The 27,170-nt window shown below is 49.3% G+C and overlaps 1 protein-coding gene across 1 annotated transcript; it reads right to left on the reverse strand.

The window, feature by feature from the left end:
* Nucleotides 1-24,354: 24,354 nt before the first annotated feature.
* PNMA6E (PNMA family member 6E) lies at nucleotides 24,355-26,622 on the reverse strand. Its single transcript, XM_052662655.1, has 4 exons — nucleotides 26,149-26,622; nucleotides 25,938-26,058; nucleotides 25,865-25,901; nucleotides 24,355-25,810 (listed from the first exon to the last, which is right to left on the reverse strand). Exons 1-4 carry the CDS (start codon nucleotides 26,620-26,622, stop codon nucleotides 24,355-24,357), a joined length of 2,088 nt encoding a protein of 695 aa, XP_052518615.1.
* Nucleotides 26,623-27,170: the final 548 nt, after the last annotated feature.

The following is a 27,170-nucleotide window of genomic DNA, read 5'->3' on the forward strand; positions in this document are numbered from 1 at the left end:
ATGGCAACTCACTCCAGTATTCTCGCCTGGAGAATCTCACGGACAGAGGAGTCTAGCTGGCTATGCTCCACTGGGTCTCAAAGAGTCAGACACGACTGAGCAGTTTAGCATGCACGCACGCATGTGCATCCTCTGCAAATAGTCATCATTCCAATTCTGCTTTGTAATGTCTTACCCTTTCAAATTGTGATGTACAACATCAATGGCAGAGAAGGGTGTAAATCATATGTTTTGCATGCCTTTCCTGCCCTTTAAATGAAGTGGACATACTTTCAAGGACTTCCTTGGTGGTCCAGGGGTTAAAACTCCATGCTTCCACTGCAGGGGGCAGTGGTTGCAGAACTAAGATCCACATGCTGTGTGGCATACTGAGAAAAAAAAAAGTGAACATACTTTTTATTTAAAGCGAAAAGAAAGAAAGTGAAGTCTCTCAGTCGTGTCTGACTCTTTGCGACACCATGGACTGTAGCCTACCAGGCTCCTCTGTCCATGGGATTTTCCAGGCAAGGGTACTGGAGTGGGTTGCCATTTCCTTCTCCAGGGTATCTTCCCAATCCAGGGATCAAACCAGGATCTCCCGCATGGCAGGCAGACACTTTACCATCTGAGCCAACAAACTTTTAACTTAACTCTCCACAGATTACTTAGCTTGCATGTGCCATCTGTTTCCTGTTGAGCCACTGACTTGACTCAAATGTGTAGTAATTTTTAACCATTCAATGAAACATTATGTAATGTCCATCATGTTTTTGTCATGGAACCCTGGGTATTTAAATGTGTGTTTCTTCATTTCTAAACACATGGGGGTTTTCCTAGTGATCTTTTTGTTATGAGTGTCAGCACACCCAAGAACACATCTGTAGGTGAGCAAGATGAGCCTATTACTCTTGGCAGTGAGGAAAGTGCATGCCATGGGGAACTGTGTGGGGTCTGAAAATAAGAGTGTTAGAAAGAACTTAGGACTTCCCTCATGGTCCAGTGGTTAAGAATTCGCCCACCAGTGCAGATGACATGGGTTTGATCCCTGGTCCAGGAAGATTCCACGTGCCACGGGCACCTAAGCCCATAAACCACAACTTCCAAATCTGGTGTGCTGAGAACCTGTGCTCCACAAGAGTAGCCACTGCAATGACAAGCCTGTGCACTGCAACTAGGGAGTAGCCCCCACTCACCACAACCAGCGGAAGCCTGCCCGTGGTAACAAAGACCCAGCACAAACAAAAATAAATAAATAAAATTTAAAAGAAAGAAAGAACCTATGTAACATTTGGGATTTTGTGGAGAATCCAAGGAATCGAAGGTTTGCTTTAGATGCAATCAGAAAGCAAGGACAATTCTATGACTGAAGATGTCAATAAATCTTCTCTATAGGAAGATCAATATAGCAAGGTGAAAGTTTTGATTGGGAAAGTCAAGTAAGAGGGGATGTTTGGTATCTGCAGGTTGCATCTTGACCTCGATTTTATCTGGGCTTAGGAAAAAATCATGAAATGGCTTTGCTTCATCTCATTTTATCATGGTCTCAGATTAACCTTGTCTGAGATTGGTATTCTGTGAGAGAGTTTACATCCAGTAAAAGGAGAGCCAGGCCAGCTTGCAAATGTCAGGAGTTGCTTGCAAATGTCAGGAGTTCTGTTCTTTTTTGCTCATGGGCTTCTAGCTTAGTTTTCATAGATCATGCTATGAATAATTTTGATCTTCTGAAACATGTTAAGACTTGCTTTAGTTCCAGTATGTGGTCAGTTTTTGTAAAGTTCCCTTATGTGTGCAAAAGAATGTGCAGTATGATGTTGGGTGCAGTGTTCTATACATGTTCACTAGACAAAGCTGTCATGGTTTCAAATCCATATCCTTACTGATAATTTTGTCTGCTTGATCTGTCAAGTACTGGGAGAGGGCTGTTAAAGTCTCCCAGCTCCACGTATGAATTGCTCTTGCTAAAAAAAATTTGAATCCAAATTTGGTCAGCCCTCTAGATTCAACTCATAATTAACAGGAAGTAATAAGCTCAGAGGAACTTGTTAAACTGCCCCACAGGGATGCAATCATCAACATACAGACTGTGGGAACTCTACAGTACAAACAAGACAATTTTCTCAGCAAATAAATTGCAAGATTAAAAAAAGATAAAGGAAGAACCTATAGATTTAAAGACACTTGAAAATATATCATTCCACTATGGACCTCAATTGGTTCCTAATTTAAACAAACTACCTATAAAGAAAAAAATGTGAAAATGGAGAATTTGAACACAGACCTGGATATTTGATAGTAGTAAACAATTGCTGTTGATTTGTAGTGTGATAATGGTATTGTAGTTATTAAAGGGTCCATCTTTTAAAAGTACATAGTTAAAATTGCATGTGACAATCCATCACCTTTACTACATCAAAATATTTTATAATCTTGATGCTATTATAAATTAAATGTTTTCTATTTTTATTTGGAAATCATTTCCAACTTACTGAAAAATATCCAGATTAAAATAAAAACAACCCATGCACATTTTAACCAGATTCACCTACTCTTGATATTTCGCCCCATTTACTTTATCATTGTCATCCTCTCTATTTTTTCTACTAAAATCAAGAGTTGTATCTTCTCCCCCATTTGTTTATTCATCTATTTATCTCTGTATTATGGGTTTGGACTCACAGGTTTCCATCTTGCAGTGGCTTATGATTTGTTACCCTCCTTACTTATTTGAGCACTTCTTTACTTCCTACCCCAATTCTGATATCAACTATTTCTTCAAGGAGCCCTAGTTTCTTTTAGTGAGGAACGGTATTAAGGACCAAGATCTGAGTGTTGAGTATGTTAGTTCCTACTGGGCTTTTTTCACTGAAAGGAGCTAAGAAATATATGTGTGTACCTATTAGTATACACACATATTTAATACACATACACATTTACAAGTGAAAAAGCTGGCCTAAAACTCAACGTTCAAAAAACAGATCATGGCAACCAGTCTCATCACTTCATGGCAAATAGAAGGGGAGAAAGTGGTTCCAGTGACAGATTTTATTTTCTTGGGCTCCAAGAAAACAAATTTTGTGACTGCAGCCACAAAATTTAAAGACACTGGCTCCTTGGAAGAAAAGCTATGACACACCTAGAAAGCGTATTAAAAAACAGAGATATCACTTTGCCAACAAAATCTGTATAGTCAAAGCTATGATTTTTACACTACTTATATATGAATGTGAGAGTTGTTGGACTATAAAGAAGGCTGAGTGCCAAAGAAACGATGCATTTGAATTGTGCTAGAGAAGACTCTTTTTTAAAAAATTTATTTATTTTTGATTGAAGGATAATTGCTTTACAATGTCAGGTTGGTTTCTGCCAAACATCAACATGAATCAGCCATAGGTATACATATGCCCCCTCCCTCTTGAACTTCCCTCCCACCTCCCTGCCCATCCCACCCCTCTAGGTTGTTACAGAGCCCCAGTTTGAGTTCCCTGAGTCATACAGAAAATTCCCATTGGCTATCTATTTTACATATGATAATGTAAGTTTCCATGTTACTCCCTCCATGCATCCCACCCTCTTTCCTCCCCTCCCCCCTCCCCACACCCCTATGTCCATAAGTCTGTTCTCTATGTTTGTGTCTCCATTGCTGCCCTGCAAATAATTTCATCAGTACCATCTTTCTAGATTCCATGTATATGCATTAGTATATGATATTTGTTTTTCTCTTTCTTTCTTACTTCACTCTGTATAATAGGCTCTAGGTTCATCCTCTTCATTAAAACTGACTCAGATGCATTCCTTTTCATGGCCAAATAATATTCCATTGTATATATGTACCACATCTTCTTTATCCATTCATCTGTTGGTGGACACCTAGGTTGCTTTCATGTTCTAGGTATTGTAACTAGTGCTGCAATGAACAATGGGGTACATGTGTCTTTTGCAATTTCGGTTTCCTTAGGATAAATGCCTGGAAGTGGGATTGGTGGGTCATATGATGCTTCTATTCCTAGTCTTTTAAGGAATCTCCATGCCGTCTTCCATAGTGGCCGTATCAATTTACATTCCCACCAAAAGTGCAAGAGGGTTCCTTTTTCTCCACACCATCATCAGCATTTATTGTTGTAGACATATTGATGATGGCCATTCTGACTGGTGTGAGGTGATATCTCATTGTAGTTTTGATTTGCATTTCTCCAATAATGAGCTATGTTGAGCATTTTCTCATGTGTTTATTAGTCATCTGTTTGTCTTCTTTGGAGAAATGTCTGTTTTTGTCTTTTGCCCACTTTTTGACTGGGTTGTTTGTTTTTCTGGTATTAATTTATATGAGCTGCTTGTATATTTTGGAAATTAATCCTTTGTCAGTTGTTTCATTTGGTATTATTCTCTCCCATTCTGAGGGTTGTCTTTTCACCTTGTTTATAGTTTCTTTGGCTATGTAAAAGCTTTTAAGTTTAATTAGGTCCCACTTGTTTACTTTTGTTTTTATTTCCATTACTCTTAAGAGGTAGGTGGAGAAGACTTTTGAGAGTCCCTTGGACAGCAAGGAGATCAAACCAGTCAATCCTAAAGAAAATAAGTCCTGAATATCCATTGGAAGGACTGATGCCAAAGCTGAAGCTCCAATACTTCGGCCACCTGATGCAAAGAGCTGACTCACTGGAAAAGACCGTGATGCTCGAAAGATTGAGGGCAAGAGGAGAAGGGGACAACAGAGGATGAGATGGTTGACTGGCATCATCGACTCAATAGACATGAGTTTGAGCAAAACTCTGGGAGACAGTGAAAGACAGGGAAGCCTGGCTTCCTGAAGTCCATGAGGTCACAAAGAGTCGGACACAACTGAGCTACTGAACAACAACAACATACAGATACATGTGCACATGTGCATGCGTACCCATCTATACCTTCATTCTACATTCATCTCCCTCCCCAGCTTCTTATTTTTCTTCCTCTATTCCTTATCTGTACCTCTCTTCTTTTTTTAATATAAATTTATTTATTTTAATTGGAGGCTAATTACTTTACAATATTGTATTGGTTTTTCCATACATTGACATGAATCTGCCATGGGTGTACATGTGTTCCCCATCATGAACCCTCCTCCCACCTCCCTCCCCATCCATGTATATTATCATATGTGAAACGAATTGCCAGTCCAGGTTCAATGCATGATACAAGATGCTCAGGGCTGGTGCACTGGGATGTACCTCTCTTCTTTCACAGTGAGAACCATGACTCCCAACAATGACACATTCAGTCATTTGCCCCAGCCTATAATATAGCATACTTCCTTCATACTTCCCAGCACCATAAACAAACCTGTAGGAGCATGGGCCTCTAGGCAGCCCCTTTGGTTCTCCAACCTTTCCCAAGAGTGAAGGTAAATAGTCAAATAAGCTTAAAATAATTTTTAAAAATAGTGTTTATGAGTTACTTAGTGTTTTATTTCCTCCTCATTGTGATTATGGTATTCAGCTGACATCCAATCAGGTTCATTTGTTTTCAGTTCTAGGGTTTTTCCCCCTTTCTTATCCTTATTGATTTTGTTTTCTGAATATGAGGAACATTCAGTTCAGTTCAGTTCAGTTGTTCAGTCGTGTCCGACTCTTGGCGACCCCATGAATTGCAGCACACCGGGCCTCCCTGTCCATCACCAACTCCCGGAGTTCGCTCAGACTCACGTCTATTGAGTCAGTGATGCCATCCAACCATCTCATCCTCTGTCGTCCCCTTCTCCTCCTGCCCCCAATCCCTCCCAGCATCAGAGTCTTTTCCAATGAGTCAACTCTTCGCATGAGGTGGCCAAAGTACTGGAGTTTCAACTTTAGCATCATTCCTTCCAAAGAAATCCCAGGGCTGATCTCCTTCAGAATGGATTGGTTGGATCTCCTCGCAGTTCAAGGGACTCCCAAGAGTCTTCTCCAACACCACACTTCAAAAGCATCAATTCTTTGGCGCTCAGCCTTCTTCAAAGTCCATCTCTCGCATCCATACATGACCACAGGAAAAACCATAGCCTTGACTAGACGGACCTTAGTCGGCAAAGTAATGTCTCTGCTTTTGAATATGCTATCTAGGTTGGTCATAACTTTTCTTCCAAGGAGTAAGTGTCTTTTAATTTCATGGCTGCAATCACCATCTGCAGTGATTTTGGAGCCCAAAAAAATAGTCAGCCACTGTTTCCACTGTTTCCCCATCTATTTCCCATGAAGTGATGGGACTGGATGCCATGATCTTTGTTTTCTGAATGTTGAGCTTTAAGCCAACTTTTTCCCTCTCCTCTTTCACTTTCCTCAAGAGGCTTTTTAGTTCCTCTTCACTTTCTGCCATAAGGGTGGTGTCATCTGCATATCTGAGGTTATTGATATTTCTCCCTGCAATCTTGATTCCAGCTTGTGTTTCTTCCAGTCCAGCGTTTCTCATGATGTACTCTGCATACAAGTGAAATACAGCCCTGACGTACTCCTTTTCCTATTTGAAACCAGTCTGTTGTTCCATGTCCAGTTCTAACTGTTGCTTCCTGATCTGCATGATCATAAAAGTGAAAAGTGATCAAAAAGGCATATTTAGAAAAATATATCTACACCTTCCTCGCACACCTCTTCTGCCCCATTACCCCACTCCTTACAGATAACCAACTTCTTTGTTTTCTGTATTATCCTTTCCTTGTTTCTTTTTGTAATGATTAGCAGATGTATATATATTTCCTTATTTCCCCTTCCTTATTATACAAAAGGCACCATACTCTATATTCTCTTTGCACTTTCCTTCTTCCACTTAAGCACAGCTCTTGTCTTTTCTCTTGAGTGAATTTTGGGATTTTATCTTTACCTTTGATGGTCTACACTGTCACCACAGTGTAGAGTGGTTTAGGATGTGTTTTCTTTTTTCTTAAACCTCGCTTGGTAAGCTGTTGAAATTTGAGGACTTGTATCTTGATTCAAATCTGGAAAAATTTTAACCATTGACTCCTAGGATATTTGATCTCTCATATTCACTGGTCTTTCTAATTGGATATCCTATTTAATTTTGGAGGGCCTTGACTGATTATCATCCATGCCTCATTGTCTCTCTGTGCTATGCTTTAGGGCAAGAAGTTTCTTTTTATATTAATATTTCTCTGTTAGGGACTGAAGTGGCCCCTGCCTCAAAATTCCTATGTTGAAGTCCTAGTGCTCAATATCTCAGAAGGTAACCCTATTTGGAGACAGGGTCTTTACAGAGGTAATCCAGTTAAAATAAGGTCCTTGGGATAGCCCTAATATGACAGGCACAATTATAAAAGGGGACACTTGGAGATGCAAACACATACGGAGGAAAGACAACACAAAGACACAGGGCACAGAGAGCCTCTCCAATCCCAGAAGAGAGGCCTGTAACAAACCTTCCCTCATGGCCATCAAGGAGGAACCGACCCTGCTCACACCTGGATCATGGATTTCTGGCCTCCACGACTGGGAGACAATACGTTTCTGTGGCTTAAAACTACCCAGTTTGTGGTACTCTGTTCCAGCAGCCCCTGCAAACTTACCCCAAAACAACAGTTCTCTTCAACTCTGTCTGCTCTACTACTTGACTTGACAAATGAGATTTTCTTCCAGTAGCCATTTTAAATTTCTAAGCTCTTACCTTAGTCTTTCTTCTATGTCTTCCTACCTTTGTTTTATGACATCCTGATCTTGTCCTAAGGGTGCTATTTCTTCCTTTATCTCTTTGACATGATGGAGGACTCTCTGGCAGGGCTTTGAACTTCTTGGTGTGGTTTATGGTTTCAGTCTGGGAGTTCATCCTTAGAGGGAGTTCTGAGCATGGCTGATGCTTGCCTGGTCTGGCAGTTGCTTTGTTAGTCTCTTGGCTCAGGAGGATACCTCCCCGCTTGCAGGTGATGCTTATCCCAGCTGTCCGTCACAGATGATGCTGGCTGGGCGTTCAGTACTCCCTTTCTAAACGATTCTCTTTTGGCTTCCACCCCCAACTCTTATCCAGGTCATCAATGGCCTCCAAGGTATTAAATCCAATAGGCACATTTATGTCCTCATTTCAGTCAGTCTCTCAGCAGAATTCAACACCAGTGGAAACTTTCCCTCCTGGAAGCACTATTCTCTTGGCTTCTGTGACACCACACACTCCCAGTTGTACTTTCAGCTTTATCTTCCTACCATTCTCCCCCATGTTCACTCCATTCTGGCCTTACCAGACTCCTTTCTATTCTCGCCACATGGCCTTTGCACTGTTTCCTCTGCCTGGAACACTCTTCTCCCACACAGCCACATAGCTCATATCTTAGACTGGATTTCCCAGAGCAGACCCTAAAATGAGGATTTAAGTGAAAGTGGTTTATTTGGGAAGTCATCCCAGGAAGGCCACTGGGAGAATGGGGAAGTGAGGCAAGGAAGGAAGGATGTCAGCACTGTGGGCAAGGGGATCGCAAGCCTGAGATGCAAGACAGCTGAGGTATTTATCCTCCAGCTCCCATCTGTCATTGCCTGAGGGCTGCTTTCAGGACCGTTGACCCTCGCACCTCCAGCCAGCCCCTTGATCACAGCCCGGCAGGATCCTGAGCAGAGGACCAGCCAAGTCCAAATACCTTAACTAGGGACTGAGTAAAGTTGCTCAGTCGTGTCTGACTCTTTGCAATCCCATAGACTGCAACATGCCAGGCTCCTCTTTCCATGGGATTTTCCAGGCAAGAATACTGGATTGGGTTGCCATTCCCTTCCAGGGGATCTTCCTGACCCAGGGATTGAACCCAGGTCTCCTGCACTGCAGGCAGACTCTTTACCATCTGAGCCACCAGGGCAACCCAGTGACTGGGAGATAACAAACATATGCTGTTTTAAGCTGTGAAGTTTTTAGTCATCTGTTATGGGGCAATGGAAAACAGATACCTGGGGACTTCCCTGGCCATCCAGTTGTTAAGACTTCACATTTCCAATGCAAGGGGTGTGGATTGGATCCCTGGTTGAGGAACTAACATCCCACATGCCTTGGGGCCAAAAAAGCATAAAACAGAAACAAGATTATAACCAATTCAATAAAGACTTTAAAAAAGGAAAAGAGGGCTTCCTTAGTGGTTCAGTGGTAAAGAATCTGCCAGCCAATGCAGGCGACAGGGGTTCCATCCTTGATCCGGGAAGATCCCGCATACCGCAGAGCAGCTAAGCCCATGCACCACAATAATAAGCCATGCTGAGTCTGTGCTCTAGAGCCCAGGAGCCACAACTACTGAGGCCACATGACACAATGACTGAAGCCCCTGTGCCCTAGAGCCTGCACTCTGCAACAAGAGAAGCCATCACAATGAGAAGCCTGCATCAGCCCAACTAGACACTAGCCCATAGTCTTCACAGCAACAAAGACCCAGCACAGCCAAAAATAAATGTAAAAAAATAAATTTTTTGAGAACAAAAACACACACCTGTTGTAGAGAGCTGATTGGTGGCCCTCCCCCAAAAAAAGGACATATGCACATGGAACCTGGGAACATGAGCTTATTTGGATGAAAGAGCCTTTACAAGGGAGATGACACGAATGATCATTCCAGATGAAGGCAGACCCTAAGTCCAGTGACTGAGTTCACAGAAGAGAAGACAGACACAAACGAGAAGCCACATGGATGGATTGAAGTGACATGGCCACAAGCTGGCATATTGGCATGAGACAGATTCTCCCTCAAGGCCTCTGGAGGGAACCAAGTCTGCCCACACCTGATCTCAAACTTCTCCCTCCAGAACAGGGAGAGAATGCATTTCCATTGCTGTAAGCCCGCCCCTCCACCCCGGTTCATGGCCCTTTGTTATGGCAGCCCCATGAAAACCATACCCTTGTAAGTATGCCAAGCAGCAGTGCCCAGGGAAGAAAGTGATGGAGTTCCAGAGTCCAGTAGGGATGGGAGTGGAATCAAGCTTGATCCTAAGGAAAAGGAGGGCTTTGAACACAGGAGATGCGTGAGAGAATACAGAAGATGGGCTGTTTCCATCTGAGGGGCAGTGTTGGCTCTGGTGACTTTTGTGTGCAAAAGGCTGAGGGGACATTGAAGAGCTGAGACTGATTCTGCTGCTGGTGTGGGTCTCTCTGACGAAGGCTGCAGGGAGGCCACCCAGTGGCTTTAAGCAGCTGAGGGCAAGCTGCAAGTGGCATGTGCCAAGGATCCCTCTGCTGCTGGGTAGAGGAGGGTTTGGAGGAAACCAACCTGGAGGCCAGGAAAGCCAGAGGGGACAGTCCCCATTGTTCAGAGGACAGAGCAAAAAGGAAGGAGATGGGAAAGAGGACCCTCGAGGATGGAGCCAGTGAGACCGAGAGAAGGTAAAGCTGGCAGGAGAGACAAAATAGGAGTGAACACAGAGCCTCTTTGAGACCAAAGAACGGTCTCAGTTTCACAGTGAGGTAGACTTTGCTCCATGCTCAATAACCCAAAGAAAGTAGGAAGTGCAGCCACAGCAGAAAACCAGGTGGTTATGGAAGTGCCCCCCGTCCCCCAACTGTTTGAATCATCGGGTGGTCCTCAATGGACCGATCAATCCATCAACTTGTCCCTCTTAGGTGACTGCCGTGGCCCTTCCCTCTGTAGGCTGATTCTGAGCTCATTAGACCCCTAGCTGGGCCAGGGCCTTTTCAGTCCTTCTCGCTTTCTGAGTAAGCATATTGGAATTCTAGGTACGAGGGAATCAGCTGTTACAGGAGTTGAGTCTTCTAGGCCAGCTTCCCATGTCTTACATTCCTTTTGGATTGTACTGAAAATCCCCAGCAGACTGTAAAATTTTCCAGAGAGGGCAGGCTCTGCCCCGGTGCGTTCCCAAGGCTTCTGCACCTCTTATAACTGCTCAGGCCCCTGTAGCCAAGCCCAGTGAACCTGTGGTGGCCCCTGGGAGATGTCTGCATTCTAACCCCTGGAGCCTGTGGATGGAGCACTTTGCAGACATGCTTGAGCTCAGGACCCTGAGATGGGGAGAAGACTCTGGGTGATCTGGGTGCACCTTAACTGCAATCTTCTGTATCCTTATAAAAAGGATGTGAACAACAGAAGTGAGAAGGCAATGTGATGGCAGCAGAGAGAGAGTTGAAACTGTTCTCCTGCTGGCGTTGATGATGGTAGGAGCCACAAGCCGAGGAGTCCAGGTGTTTCTCTAGAGGCTGGAAAAGATCATGAAGTGGATTCTCCCCTAGAGCCTCCAGAGGGAGCACAGCCTTGCTGACACCTTGATTTTGACCCAATGAAACTGAGTTTGTTTTTCTGATGCCCACCCCCACCCCCCAGCTGACTGTATAAACTCCTTGGGCACAGGCTCCTCCTCAAGTCCTGAGAGGGGCACTAGCAATATTGTAGCTGTAATTTTATGTTCTTTCCCTTGTAGCTCAGCTGGTAAAGAATCTGCCTGCAATGCAGGAGACCTGCATTCGATCCCTGGGTTGGGAAGATCCCCTCGACAAGGGAAAGGCTACCCAATCCAGTATTCTGGCCTGGAGAATTCCATAGACTGTATAGTCCATGGGGTCACAAAGAGTCGGACACAACTGAGCAACTTTCATGTTTCACGTTTCTTAAAGACAACAGCCCTCCAAATTGCATCAGCTTTAAGCTCTGCAAACATTGGATCCACTTGTGGCCAAGCACCCACTGGGACTTGGAATGAAACCCTCATAAATGGCTCACTGTGGTTGGCAGAATTCCTCCTCTGAGCCCCCTTCTGCATGAGGCCTCAATCTTGGCTGAGAAAGACTTGAACAAAACACTGACATAGTTTTGAACAGCTTGAATCTGCCTCCCTGAGATGACTCTAGCCTCCTTAAAGTGCCTGCCTGAGAAAACTCAAGGCTGGCCAAAGAACTTGCAGTTTGCTCCAGCCTGCACCTAAAGATGGATCCTTATTTCCCAGCCTGTGTGGGAGGGCAGGAGCCTAACTTTGAGAAGCACCAGTTAGAGAACCCATGCAGGTTTCATGTGGACAAGCCTCTCCTTAAAATGCCCAGTCCACTCTGTATGGATTGGAGTTGCACTGAGTTCATGCTAGGCTCTTTTCCCCACTGCAGTAGTAGATGACTAATTAGCATCTGTTCTTTTGCTGTTTCGACTAGGGTTAGGCTTTGATTTTCTCTGACCAACCCCAAGTCCCAGCCCCTGGGGTATCCTCCCTGTGTGATGCTCCAGCCTACAAAGTTGATGGGCCACCATGCCCATTACTGGGTTATGTTCTAGGTCACAGGTGACTTCAAGAAAGAGAAATTATCCCCAGTGGACCTGACTTAATCCCATGAACCCTTAAATCTGGGCCCAGCAGCCAGAGACCAGGAAGTTAAAGATTCAAAGCACAAAAGGGATTCAATAAGAAGGAAATTCTCCTGCTGGCTTTGGAGATAGAGGAGGCCTTGGCGAGCTGAGAGCAGTTCCCAGCTGATAGCCAGTGAGGGAACAGGGACCTCATTCCTATAGCCACAAGGAGCTGAACATGCCAATGGCTTTGATGAGACTGCAGAGTAGAAGGCGGCCTAGTAGTTGTAATTTTATGTTCTTTATGTACCTCCAGTGCAACCTGAGAACCCAGCTACATCATTCCGAGAACTTCTGACCGATAGGGCTGTGAGCTGAAAAGTAGGTGGTATTGGTGAAGGCTACTGAGTTTGTGGTAATTTGTTACACAGCCATAGCTAACTAATACACTTGTCACTCATGATGTGGCACCTAGCTGAAACACATGCCTGCGGCAGGCTAACATTCAAGAGAAGGGACGCTGCTCCTTCTCTTCCTGTAGATTGTAGCACAATAGTCACTTTCTCGGGGCAAGTTTTCTGCCTTTCTCCTCCTAGACTATATTTGGATTCTGTTCTGCACTCAGGGAGCCTGGCACTTTCCTACACAGCTCTTTGTCTCCAATTGTAAGTGGCCATTTTACTGTGAGGTGACTTTCCCATGTCTGGGTTGTGACATCCATGAGGGCAGGGAGATGAGTCTCAGCAGCTAGCAGGCCCACAGTTAGTGCTCGACAAATGGGATGGATCAGCAGCCACATGGGAGGCAGGGGTGTCTAGGAGGTGGTCGGGGCAGCCCCTATATTCCAGGCAGTGAAGAATAGGAGCCCAGAAGGGGCTGGGCTTGTGTTCTCTCCCATCAATGTCACAAGACGGGGTGGTGGGGAGGACAAAATCAGGAGGTATGGGCCCAGTGAGAGTGCTTGGCTGTTGGGGGGAGGGGTGGGCAGACCCAGGGTGTGCCCACAAGAGCAGAGAACCAAGGGAGCAAGGGGCACAGACAACAGGGATAGTTGAGACACGTCTGACTGGAAGGGTCAGACTGTATACACAGCCGGAGGCATCAGGTACATGGAGTGACTCTGAAGGGCAAAAAAGATCGGGGGACAGGAGTGTAAGATGGCAGCCCCTGGAGGCACACCTCAGCTGAAGCAGGAGGTGAAGGAGAGGAGGGTGAGGGCCAGAGGAGGCCATGGCAGAAGGGCTGGGGAGGAGCCCAAAGGAGAATGTGGAGGGCAGTGCAGGGTAGGGGTGCGAGACCCAGGGAGCTGGCATTATAGTACCAACCAGCAAGAGTGGCAGGTGAGGCTGGTGGGTTCAGCCGTAGCCAAGATTTTCAAATGGACCTCGGGGGTCCAGGTGGAGATGGTAGGGCCCAAAGGGAGCTCTCACTGTCCCCCACAAAACTCTGGGTTCCCAGGTGGGCCAGAGTGGGTGCTCCATGGATGTGGGTGACCTAAAACAGCACCTGCTGTGTGTAGGCCAAGGGCTAGGAGCTGGGGTGTTTGGTGGTGGCAACGTATTCCCTGGTCTCACGGAGCTCATTGTCATGAAAGGGCAATGGGCATCTCTCCAGGAAGGAAGTGGGGTCATGATGTAACAGTTCTGGTGAAGGGAGCCTCAGTTTGGGTCACAAGTACCACACAAGGCCTTGGCACATGAGTCCCACTTCCACGGAACCCCCCTTCCTGCCCCTTGCTGCCAGTCCTTCAGGTGACAGATTCAAGGTCACCTGCTCAGAGCACCTTCCTTGAATCCCCCTGCCCCAACCCTGTTCATCTCTATCTTGTCTGTTCACTTTGGAGCACTCTGCCCTGTCCATTCTTTTCCAGCATGTGAATGGGACCTTCCATGAACGTCCAGGTCCCTGAGCCCATTCTCTGGGCTCTCAGGTACCCCACAACCCAGGCTGGTGCAGGCCAAGCCTTGGTGAGTGCTGGCAGACTAAGTGAAGGGAGGGGTTGTAAAGATGAAATGAGGTGAAGGGTGTAAAAATGTCCAGCGCCGCATCTGCTAGAAAGTGCTTTTGGCATTTCCTTGAACTGTGAGATCTGAGCGGAATGTCAGTTTCAGAAATTTGGTAACCACGGCAGTGGAGTTGAGAGTGTTTCTCATCAGGCAGGCTTTGATCACTTGACCATGTGGCTCCAGAGGTTGCCCCCAGCCCTTCCTGGGCACCCCTGCCCTGAGTCACGGGAATCCCTAAGTTGGAACACACGTTTCAATCAGCAGAGCTGCTGATCAAGGACAGATCTTGTCGCCCCTGGCCACCCTCCCAGGCTCTGCCCCTGAAGCTCTGCTTACTGACTGAGCACCAGTTCAAGGCATCAGGCCCTTGGCCCCAGAAGCCCAGAGGAGGCCCCTCTCACAGTCTCTCTTTCCTGGAGCTACAGCTTGGGGCCCGCCACCCTCTACATTTCACATCGTCTTCACAAACACGTCCTGCATTAGGTACCAGAGAAATGGCCACCCCTCCTCCAACTCATGTATCCTAACTTGAGTCAGGGCCAGGGGAGGCCCCATGACATTTGAGGGCTGTAGGGAACATATGTTTTTGAGGACTCACTAACCCAGCGTGGTTACTTGTGTGTTCTTACTGATCATGATGGATGGGAAGCCACCCAGGACCTGGTGTTACACTTTGTGTTCCCTTTTGTCCTGGTGGCCTTTTTTAAAAAATGTCGCTTCACACTGTTTACAATAGCTAGGACATGGAAGCAACCAAAATGTCCATCGGCAGATGAATGGATAAGAAAGCTGTGGTACATATCTCAGCTATTTTTAAAAATGCATTTGAATCAGTTCTAATGAGGTGGATGAAACTGGATCCTATTATACAGAGTGAAGTAAGTCAGAAAGAAAAACACCAATACAATATGAACGCATATATATGGAATTTAGAAAGATGGTAATGATGACCCTATATGTGAGACAGCAAAAGAAATACAGATATAAATAACAGACTTTTGGACTCTGTGGGAGAAGGCAAAGGTGGGATGATTTGAGAGAATAGCATTGAAACATGTATATTACCATATGTGAAATAGATCGCCAGTCCAGCCTCGATGCATGAGACAGGGCGCTCGGGGCCGGGGCACTGGGATGACCCTGAGGCATGGGATGGGGAAGGAGGTGGGAGGGGAGTTCAGGATGGGGAACACATGTACACTCACGGCTGATTCATGTGAATGTATGGCAAAAACCACTACAATATTGTAAAGTAATTAGCCTCCAATTAAAATAAATTAATTTTTTAAAATGTTACTGCTGTGGGACCCCATTACCCAAGTTCAAACACATGGCACTGCCTTGGGATAGACACCAGGAGGGATGTGAAGCTGCCATCCCAAGTTCTGACATCAAGAGCAACAGTAAGAGGGTGTGAAGTCCACCCCCTCCCCCCTACCAGCCCTCCCAACGTGGACCACACATGCACACACCCACCCCAGTCCCCAAGCCCTCCCTGACTGTGACCAGGCAGTCTTCTGGCCCTCCTTGCTGCTTGTATTCTCTTTCCACCATTTTCTCCCAGAGGCCAATAGCCAGTCCCCTCCATGGGGCCAGGGGTGGCGCAGGGGGCATACCCAGACAGTGCAAGGTGACACTCGCCTTCTTGAAGACCACAGCCCATGGGCTTGTGGGGCCCTATGGCTCTGGAGCTGAGCTGAGACCCACTGACTGCCTGGTAGTTCCAGGCCCATGCTTACCAAATCAGAGAGGGCCGTGCTACCCCACTCAGATTTCAGGGGGCCAGAGATGACACCCATGAGGTAGGAGGCAACTGACATTTGGCCTTGGGCCTAGAAATTAGAAACATGATCAAATCTCAAGCTATAAGGTTTTGTTCCACAACCTCCTTTCATCAGAGCTGTTCTGTCTGAGACCCACCCGTGGCAGGTGGCCACCTGGCTCCCACAGTGAGCCTGACTTGGAGCGCACAAAGCTTGTTTACAAAGAGCAGGATGGCTTATGCATATTTGCAGACTGAACTAAACTCCCGCAGGAAGGTCAGGTAGGATGGTCCTCTTGTGACACATGGCTTTACCAGTGGCACCGTGTGCCTGGGGGCTTCCCTGAATGCTCAGTCAGTAAAGAATCCATCTGCAATGTAGGAGACCCAGGTTTGATGCCTGGGTCAGGAAGATCCCCCAGAGAAGAAAATGGCAACCCGCTCCATATTCTGGCCTGAAAAATCCCACAGACGGAGGAGCCTGGAGGACTCCAGACCATGGAGGTGCAAGAGTCAGACCCCACTTAGCAACTAAATCACCACCACCATGTGCCTGGCTGGCTCTGTGTGGCAAATTACTTATGTCAAACTTATGATGGACTCTGTGCCTCTTAAGGACATGGGTTCCAGACTCCACCGGGATTAAAGCCTATTTCATGATGCAGAATCACCATGCCCCAGCGACAAGGAAGCTTAGCTCGGCAGGCAGAGCCCTAGCAGGCTGCATGTGGTTTTCCTCGTAAATCCCATCTCCCGTGTCAGATGAGTAGTCTGCTGTTGCCGTGGTGAATTGGTATTATACTGTGACCTTGATTCTGAGCAAAAATGTACGTTGCCTTGACCGTGATTTACACAAAACTGGTTGTCTAGGAAACAGCACAGTTCCGAGAACAGGAAGGGCTAGATCATTTGGGACTTTGACTGGAAGCCACACAGGGTTACCTTGTACCCAGGGGCATCTCAGCTTTCCTCGGGGGGCCTCTCGTCTTCGTGTTTCTGTATGTGACACGGGGGGGGGGGGGAGCAACACAGAGGCAGACAGAAAATGGGGAGAGCTAGCCTGCATCTGCCCCCTAGGAAGTTTCAAGCCACTAGAAGCCTCTCCAGCTGTGGTTACAAGTGAAGGGGCTTGCAGCGCCCTCTCCCATCTCTGACTGGGATGCTGCTGGGGAGGGGAGTGATGTTCCTCAATGCTTTTGGCCTCCTGCCCATTTGCTCTCACTCGACAGAGCTCCAGAGCTGGGGAGGTCACCCCAGGCTCTGGAACATTACTGCTTCCCATGGAGGGCGTCTGGTTCCACCTGTGAGAAGCTCACACACACACACATAGCGCACCCAGCACACCCAGGGCAGATGGATGTAGCTGAACTGCACATGGTCTCAGAGATGGCTTCCCAGGGCAGCTGTGAAAGCTGCCTTGACCTAGAAAGAAGCCTTGGAGGAGGGCTGCTACCCGCTTGTGGGAACAGATGCCAGTGCGGCAGGGGAGGCAGTTTCCAGCAGGGCACACTGAGTGAGAACCCAGCAGAGGCTGCCCGTGGGGGGGCATGGCCTCCTCTACCCCAGCACCCTCCCCTCTCCCAACCCAACTAAGGAGAATCCCAGGTTAGGAGCAGCCCAAGTTAGGAGCAGCCCAGGTTAGGAGCACATCCCCCACACCTAGGTACACACACGTGCTGATCACGAACCCCCATCAGTTGCCCAGGCTGAAAACCTCCCCGTCATCCTTGACTCCTCTTCTTCCTCAACCAGGAGCCCATGCCCCTCTCCAGGCAGTCAGGAATTCCTGTTCTCTCAGCCCCTCCTTGGATCCCCCGGTCCAGCCATCCCTCCCTCTCTACTCTCCCTGACAATGACTCCCGGCCCAGGTCCCATCCTCCATCACCTGACAACTGCACACAGGATAGGTACCATCAATACTTCTCAAATACATAACTGAGGAGGCCTCGCTTTACTGAGATATCCACTTTATTGCTGTAGTCCAGAACCAAACCTGAGACATCTCTGAGGTGTGCCTGTACCACACTAATTTGACTGGGGGAAAAGAAAAAGAAATGGCAAGACCCTTGAACTTGTACTAAATGCTTCTTTCCAAGGAGTATTAGTTCCTAAAAGATCTCACAAAAGTTAAAGAGTAAAATTCTGAAGAATGCTAAGTTTTCTGAGATATTTGAAGGATTATGTTTAATGATATCTTCCAACACAGTATCCAATGACTCTTGGCTCTAACAGATGAAGAAATCATTTCACCATCTTCCTCCTGCCCTCTCGGTTCTCCACTTCTGGTTTTGGTTAGATTATTACTTTTACATTGTCAAGGTTTCAAAAATTTGCATTCTGTCCTATAGTAGGACAATGATTAATGCATAATTCCACAATTATGGAATATTAGTTCTGCATATAAATGGGTTCAGTGATCGGGGTATTTCCTTCCATCTCCAAGGTCTTACTTTCAGTTTATCTTTTAGTTGGCTATCCTTGATTGTTCAGTGGTAATTTCAACTTTCTGCTTTTAGACTTGAAGGACAAGTTGGACAAATGGAACATTCTCAGAGCAAACTACCTTTTCCTCAAAAGTTTAGAAAACTTTCCCCACTGGCATCCGGCATTGAGAATTGATTACGAGATGTCTAAGGCCAGCGTGACTTGTCCCAGGAAGATATTCTTCTCTTGATTGTTCTCTTCTCTAGAAAACCCATTATATATGTGCTTCATCTCCTTTGCTGCCTCCCAGACTGTCATCTGCTCTCCAATCTTCTCTCTCCCATTTTATATTGTGTGACTTCTTCAAGCCTTAATGCTATGTCCCCACATCGTCACTATGTGTGTGGTCACCTTGGTCACACTGACCTGAATTGCTCTCACTGTGGCTTTCATCTCAGCAATATTTTTATTTTTTATTTCCATTCTTTTCTGAACTCTGCTACCTTTCTTTCAGTTCCTTCTGCTTTCTAATCATCCCTTCTTTGAACTCTATATCTCTTCTTCAAATTTTATTTTGAGAAATCATGTTTTCTGAAACTTCTTTGAGTTTTATTGGGGGGGGTTGTTTTTTTGTTTTTGTCTAGAGTCTTCCTATATTTTTCAGGTATTAATGATTCCCTTTATGATGTGCTTTTCTTCTGTTTGCTCCCATTCATTTCCTCCTCTTATTATTTTTGTAATTGGTGCCGTTTCCATGCTATAAATAGGACTCATGTTGGGCTGTGAATGCCCTGGCTTTTGCCAACAGGTCCACATCATCTCCCTGGGTCTCCATAGTGACATTCCATGGCTCCAGTGCTCTGTGTCCTTAATTTTCCTTGATCTAACAAGACCTTCCAGACTGACCCTGGACTTTGGGGCAGTCTTATTCCTCCTCCACTTCTGAGAAGGCATTTGCTCCCTAACCCTGTGCAGACATAGTGTTTGGCTGGAGAGCTTCCTAATTTATGGCCTGGGGATGTAGTTGTTTTTCTCTTTGAAGCCAGGCTAGCCTATCATTTTTCTGTGAAACTAGGTGGAGGGGTGGGAACCCAATGTTTGGAAGAATTTCCTTTCTTAAGTCAGTATCTACCACAGGCAGCTAGACTCAGGCAGGAGCACAAAGCACCTGGCTCCACCAGCTCCCTGACTCTGGACTGGGAAGGAACCCAGGCTGGAAAGGCCTAGCTTATCCAAGCTGAGAGCTTCTCTGTGGGGAAGAATATGGGTAGAGACGACTGTCCTCTGCCCTGCCCTCTGCCAGCCATCATACTTGTGAGATCACATGCAATGTGTCTGTTAACATCACACTGGGTCACTGGGAGATGTGTCATGGCCAGGAGGCAGCCCTCAGCTGGCTGCCTCTCAGGGGCCACAGGAGGGAGCTGAAGACAAGCACAGAAGGAGATGTCAGCTCTCTAAACACGGCTGGATGTGGAGAATGGGCTCTAGCCCTTGGATGAGCAAGTTGAGACTCCTGGAAAGTCCCAAGTCCGAGCAGTTCTTTAAACGTGGACCCAGGGCATTAGGTGGCAGACTTTCTCAGCCACCCAGAAAGAAGTTAAAGAAAAAGTAGCCCGAAGTAACTGCTGAAAGGCAAAGACAGACTGCAAGTTGCCCAGGAAGACAGAGCAGAGCAAGATGCAACAAAGAGCCAGCAGGCCTGTGGTCAACCCGAACCTGGGACCCTAGAGAGCAGGGAATTCTGGGAAAACTAGTTGCAGTTCAGCCCAGGGGACATGGTACAATTGACAAGTGCTGTCTCCCCATTGTAGATGCCTCACTGTTTCCTCCAGGCTTCCCTCATAGCTCAGTTGGTAAAGAATCCTCCTGCAATGAAGGAGACACCGGTTCCATCCCTGGGTCAGGAAGATCCGCTGGAGAAGGGATAGGCTATCCACTCCAGTATTCTTGGGCTTCCCTTGTGGCTCAGCTGGTAAAGAATCTGCCTGCAATGTGGGAGACCTGGGTTCAATCCCTGGGTTGGGACGATCCCCTGGAGAAGGGAACGGCTACCCACTCCAGTATTCTGGCCTGGAGAATTCCATGGACTATACAGTCCATGGGGTCACAAAGAGTCAGACACGACTGAGCAACTTTCACTTTCCTTTCACTTTCACTGTTTCCTCCACCCCTCCCCACTGCCCCTCTATACACACCTGCAAACATCGGCCTTCTACCTCAGAAGCACACGTGTGCACTCGGGTCCCCAATGCGCGCCCCCCCCCCAGCCCTGAGGGCACCTGTCTCCATGGGCACCAGAGGGCAGGACTGAGTGGGGGGATCACTGCAGGGAAACTGCTGGGGCCCAGCCTCTTGGGGACCCAGCAGAGAAGCGTTGCCCTGCAGCTGTGGCAAGATTCTCGGGCAGCCCAAGATGGTGGAATGCTCCAGATGCTAAGATTGGCAGCTTACGTGAAGATGATGGACACGGTCTCCAGCCTGAAGCCTTCTGAAAGCCAGGGCTTTGGGGCCTGCCAGGCAGCCACCGGGACACAGGCTCACAAGCTCCCACGCCACCCTGAGCCCAGATTCCTGCTCACTCGGAAGTCGTTGGCTCCCTGCAGGACCTGGCTGTTGGCAGAGTCCCTGGAGCCCTGCTCTGGTGAACTTGTCCCTAAAGCCCAGCATGGCTACTGGGATGTGTCCACAGAGCAAGACTCAGGCCCCCACACCAAGGCCCCTGTGGAGGAACTGCTCAAGGCCAGTTCCTCAGTGCCTCCAAGGGTCAGGTACAAAGTTGCACTCCCCGCAAGCATCCACTCTTATAGCTGAGTCTCGGGGGCTATTGGCTGAATACAGTCTCCCCCTCTGCACACAGGAACTGGGCGGGGACCGAGATGGGCCAGCGGACTGCAGGAGGCACCAGCAGGATCTCCCTGGGGCTTAGGGAGGGTGTCCACATGGTGAGCTGCCACCCCTTGGCAGCAGAGCCGTGGACATGACCCTGCCCACTAGAAAGGGTGTGTCAGGGAGTGGAGGCCATGCCACCCCGCAGACCTCCACCAGCTGCCCCAGGTCCCAGCAGGGCCAGAAGGGGCTACGCCAACGTGGGCTTGGACTGCAGGGCAAATGGAGGGCGGAGGGAGACAGAGAGGGAAATGTGAAAGGCAATGTCAAGGTCTGTAGAGATGTCTCCAGCCACCCCATTTGAGACTTGAGTAAAGTACCCGAAGCTTTGGGGAATGGGAACAGGGGGGCACACTGGGGACAGGGGCTCCCCCTGCAGCCAGTCTGCTTGGCACCCTCAGTTGGCTGGAGTCAGCTGACATCTTCTTCCTCCAGCTCACGGGGAAGATGGAAGCCGGTGGAAGTCTCAGGCTCCAGTCAGCAAAGGTGATGTGGCCTGAGAGATAAGCCCTTCCATGCCCACACTCGTTCACACATATATGTAGCCACACACACACTCACACACGCTCAAACATGTTCACATCAACCCTACACACTCACACCACACAATCACGCACACACAGTCACATACACCCGCATATGCACCACACACAAATGCATACACATACTGAAGCTTTGCCTGGAGATTCCCAATCCCAGGGCCTCCCCCAGGGGCTCACAGACTCCTCGCCACTGGCAATCAGCCCTCCCAGGCAGCAGGAGGCACCAGCTGGACATGCATGCGTGTGTGCCCTCAGACTTCAGTTCCAAGAGACAAGAGGTGAAGACCCACCCTTTGTACCTCTGCCTGCTTTGCCCTAGACCTGCCCTTGGGGCATCAGCCCCAGCTTTCCAACTCCTGGCCACCCGGCAGGTGCCTGCTAAGGTCTGGGATCCTTTCAGCGAGTGTCACTGGGCAGCCTTCGTATCACTGACAGACTTTAGCCATCACATCTCATTGTGGCCAGTGGGAGCACAAAGGGAATTAGCCAAAGGATGCCCAGGGTCCCACCAGCATTCGGGGAGGGCTGGAGAGCCAGGCCCAAAGGCTTTGCAGAAAGGAACAAGGCTCTGAATCATGCCACAGTGATGGACAGGCGAGGACACCTCTCTGGCCCCCTCCCTCCCACCACTTCCCAGGTGGCGCTAGTGGTAAAGAATCTGCCTGCCAAGGCAGGAGGCACGAGAGATGCAAGTTCGGCCCCTGGGTCCGACAGCATCCCAGTGCCCTTAGTGTCAGGTCAGTTTCCCCCCTTCAGAGAGCACCCCTGGCCCTCCCCCTCACATGACTGGGCCTTCACCCTTGCAGGGCTCAGTACACTGGTCCTGTCTTCTCTTCAAGAGTAAATTTGTTTTCAGGTGGAGGTGGTGTGGGTGTGTTTGCACCTGCTCTCCCAGAAACCCTACCAGTGTCCAGGCCTGATTTTCCACTGCTTTAAGCGCTGTCACTGTTGTTGCACAGTGAGGTTTTCCCATTTTACAATCCCTCAGCTTAAAATACATTTGGGTTTTTTCAAAATTCTATCAGACTAATACTAGCTTTCTCACCAAGGAGGCTAGAGACCTCCAGACTTGCCAGTTCCTTGTTTTGGAGCCCCACTCTGCATCCCACCTCTTGAGCAGCCCTGGGTCCCAGGCACTTGGATGCCAGGGGCACCTGCCCCTAGTAAAAAAGAAAACCAGGATCGTCGCCATCCATTTTCAAAAGACAGAGGACTATTCTGTCTCTGTCAACTATAGTTGTGTTCAAAAGACACAACTATCCCAAAATGAGAACAAATATAACCTCAAAATGTTATGGTTCACCTATCAAATGGAAGAAAAACCCTCACCATGTCTGGGTCTTCAAAGTACCTCAGGGTGCTGAGCAGGAACCTATTTTGCACCCCCCCCAACCCTGCTGGGACTGCAACGCAGTGCTGACTCAGGATACCAGGCCACTGTCACTCCCCCAACCCCCAGCCCCACCCCCAGCAGCCCCTCCCCTCCACTGTCCAGAGCAGAGACAAGACTCAGCTGAAACATTCAGTAAAGTTTATTGAAGCACAACACAGACTGAAACCACTGAAGACAGGGAATGACAACACAGGGAACTTCTGATGGCCGCTAGAGATCACAGTCCCGCCTCCCGTTCTCCCAGAGTCCCTAACGAGGTGCCCTCCCTCCCGCCACACAGTGGCCCTCCCTCCTCACACCCTCTCCCTTTCCGAGGGCCTCACGGGCAGTGTCTTGCCAGGACGGTGGGCACTGGCAATGCCCAATCCCCCCAGGGCAGCCCCTCCCACTCGGGGCCACACGCCCTATAGCAGGCACAGGACAGTCACACAGCAGGATACTGCACCAAACCGGGAACACCAAGTCCCAAGGAAGCATGGCATGGCCCAGCAGGGCACAGGTCCGGGGGCCTCCTGAAGCCCCGCTGCGAAGCCCCAATGCAGATATTCCTTCCTGAGGTCCCGGAGTGGTCACCAGTCAAGCCCTCGTCCGTCCCCTCCTTCTCACCAGCTCCTGGGAGTGGGCTGGGGTGTCTCTGCACCACGGTGGGGGGAACTGCTCAGAGAAGAACACATGCACATCTCCAGGAGACCAAGCAGAACTTGGCCTGAATCCACAATGGGGAAGCACACGCTGAGCTGAGGACGGGGCCTTGGCTGGTGCTGAAGCTCAGAGCACGTGGCAAGGCTGGCTCAGAGTGGCTGACCGGGTAGGTGGGGACACCCGGCCTGGGTTCACGGGCACCTCAGGGCTCTACAGGGGTTGGGAGGGGAGTTGATGACAGCTCAGGGATGTGTTTTGACAGGGAGGGGAGAGGGGCTGGGCCAGGCAGGCGTTCCTTGAGATCTGGGTCACTAGGAGACCTACAGGGACACATCTGGACTTCCCAGGACAGGGAGCAGCCTGTCCCAGGGGATGCTGAATAGGGGACCCCTCTTGGGGGGGGGTGGGGAGGCCAAGGCACCATGACATGGCCCCTAACGTGGGGCCAGGCGGCTGCCTGACCTGGCCTCTCCCTGCTTCCAGGCCGGGGGGCCTGGGACCTGCTGAGCCTATTGACCAGAGGAGAATCCTAGGGGGCTCATCTCTACAGCCCCTTCCTCATCTCCGGACTCCTCTGGGACGGGCTTGAGCCCTTTCTTGGGGGGCTCCTCAGCCTCCTGGTCTCCTGCCTGGGGGAGACCCTCTGGCTCCCAGCCAGGACTTCCTGGGACCACCGGGGTAGCCCCGCCCATCCAGGCAGTGGCGGAGCCCCAAGGGGCCTCTGAGGGTGCTGCTTGACCTAGGCCCAGGGGGCTGGGAGCCCTTCCATCTTCCTGAGTGGTCTCCCCAGGGGCAGAGGCTGCCCTGGCAGCACCACGGGCTTCAGGAGCAGCCTGGGCAACCTCGGTGCTGCTGCCAACTGCCTTACTGGCCTCTTCACCCGTTGGGAGGGCCTCAACACCACCTTCCTTGGAAAAGGCAACCTGGGCAGAGGTATCTCCACTGGCTGGGGAGGCCTCACTTCCACCTGCAGCTGCGCCCTCAGTGATGATCATATGGCCTAGGGCACCAGCCAGGTCTCCGAGGACCCCATGGGCCTCCTCCTCCACTGGGAACTGCTCACCCATCGCTGGGTCAGTCTCCCAGGTCTCCGTCTCCCGGATGAGCTGCAGCATCGCCATGAAGCTGGGGGGTCTTCTCTCCATCCGCATCCTCTTCAGCTTGTTCTGCATCAGGTTGTTGGGCCGGGCCCGCATGAGCACCTGTCGGGCACGCAGCTGATCTGCGATGGCTGGGTGCATGGCCCCCTTGCCCAGGGCCGACTGCAGCAGGCCTTCCAGGCGCATCACAAAGGCAAAGAGGCTCTCCTGGGGCCGCTGGGCGCACGTCATGAACTTCAGCCGAGCGATCACCTGGGGATCTTTGCTCCCGAACGCCTCCACCAGAGCCATCAGGCAATCCTGGGCTGCCAGGTTGGGATCTTCTGCCAGAAGGCTGCACAGGAGATCCAGCGCCGGACCCCCCAAGCTCTCCACCAGCCTCCTCCTCCGCTCCATCTCGGTCACATGGCGCCACAGGTACAGCATGTCGTTGGCATGATCCAGCCAGCTCTCAAAGGACTCTTCCCCTTCACCCGGCTCTTCCATCCCAGAGAAGGTTCTCAGCTCCAGGTAGCCCATATTCTCTAGCATGGGCTCCAAGGCCAGCCGCCACTGAGGGGACCGGGCCCGTGGCTCATCCATGGCTCCGGCAATGCCTGCAGCTGCAGCCTCCATGGGAACTCCTGCCTCCCCGGCCGCTCCTGCAACGCTCAGAGACCCAGCCACACCTGCAACTCCCGTATCACCTGCCGCTCCCTCCTCATCGGATGTTCCTGCTTCATCTTCAGCTCTGGCCTCACCCTCAGCTCCTGCCTCACCGGCCACCCCAGCCTCATCTGCAGTGTCTGCTTCACCTATACCATCTGCCTCATCTGCAGCCCCTTCCTCATCTGCAGTGCCTGCCTCACCTGTACCACCTGCCTCACTGGTAGCTTCTGCCTCACAGGTAGCTCGTCCCTCGAAGCCAGCTCCTGCTTGCCCTGCAGCTCCTGCCTCCCCTGCGGCTCCCTCCTCATCTATGGCTCCCTCCTCACAGGAGGGCTCATTCTCACTTGAGGCTCCCGCCTCACCTGTGCGTCCATTCTCACCTGCAGCTCCCTCCATACCTGCAGCTCCCTCCTCACCTGCATCTCCTATCTCACCTGAAGCTCCCTCCTCACCTGTGGGTCCATTCTCACTTGAGGTTCCCTCCTCGTCTGAGGTGCCCTCCTCGCTTGAGGTTCCCTCCTCGCTTGAGGTTCCCTCCTCACCTGCTGCTCTCACCTCACCTGTTCCTCCAACATCTGCGGCTCCCTCCTCACCTGTGGCTTCCTCCTCACCTGAGACTCCCACCTCACCTATTCCTCCAACATCACCTGAGGCTCTTGCCTCACCTACCCTACCAACCACTGCTCGTCTCTGGGGCTGTGCAGGGAAATTGGGTCTATCCTGTGACTCAGCATCAGGGGCCTGGGGCAGGCAGACAACCTCCCAGGGGCCCCCTTTGCCTGGTATTTGCCGGGGGATCAAGCTTCGGCTTAAATACTCGGCAAACTCGACCAAAGCAATCTTCGACCCCAGATCCTTTCTGAAGACCTTGCCCAGCACTCGGTATCTGCCCAGGGGGCCCAGGGCAGCCTGCACAGCATCCTTGAATTCTTGGTCTTCGCAGTCATCTGGGATGCCCAGGAGGAGCAGAGAGCGCTCCTCATTCACGCCCATCCACCTGCACCAGTCTCGCAGCAGCGCCAGTGGCATCACCATTTTTGAGGACCTAAGGGTGGGGAAAGTAAGTGATAAAGGGGTGTGCACAGACTTTTGAAGTGTGGGAATAGGCTTGTGCATGCAAAGGGGAGAGAATAATGTTTGGGCCACACAGCCCACCCCACTGCCCCTCACAGCAGCAGCTTGGAGCACTGCCCCAACCTGTTTTGTTTGGTTGGTTTTAGGAAACTTTTCTGATAAATGTATTTACAAAACAAGCCACAAAATTCTGTAAAACAATATATATATATTTACAAAACAAAACATTTTCTACATTTCTGGCATCAGTTTTAGGAAGTTGCCTTTTTCCCAAGGAATTTTTCAAGTTTTTTAGCATAATTTTTTCTATCATAGCCCTATATTCTCTTTTTAATGTACATCTGACCTGTAGTGTTAGCCCTCTTTCATTCCTAATATTGGTGTTTAGCATTCTTTGTATTTTTCCTTGATTCGTCTTTCTAGGGCTTTCACAGTTTCAAACATATGGCTTGGTTTATCGTGTCCATAATTTGCTTTCTACCACCAACTTCCTCTCTTAGCCC

Source organism: Budorcas taxicolor, chromosome X (genome assembly GCF_023091745.1).
Source record: "Budorcas taxicolor isolate Tak-1 chromosome X, Takin1.1, whole genome shotgun sequence".
Classification (NCBI taxonomy): Eukaryota; Metazoa; Chordata; class Mammalia; order Artiodactyla; family Bovidae; genus Budorcas; species Budorcas taxicolor.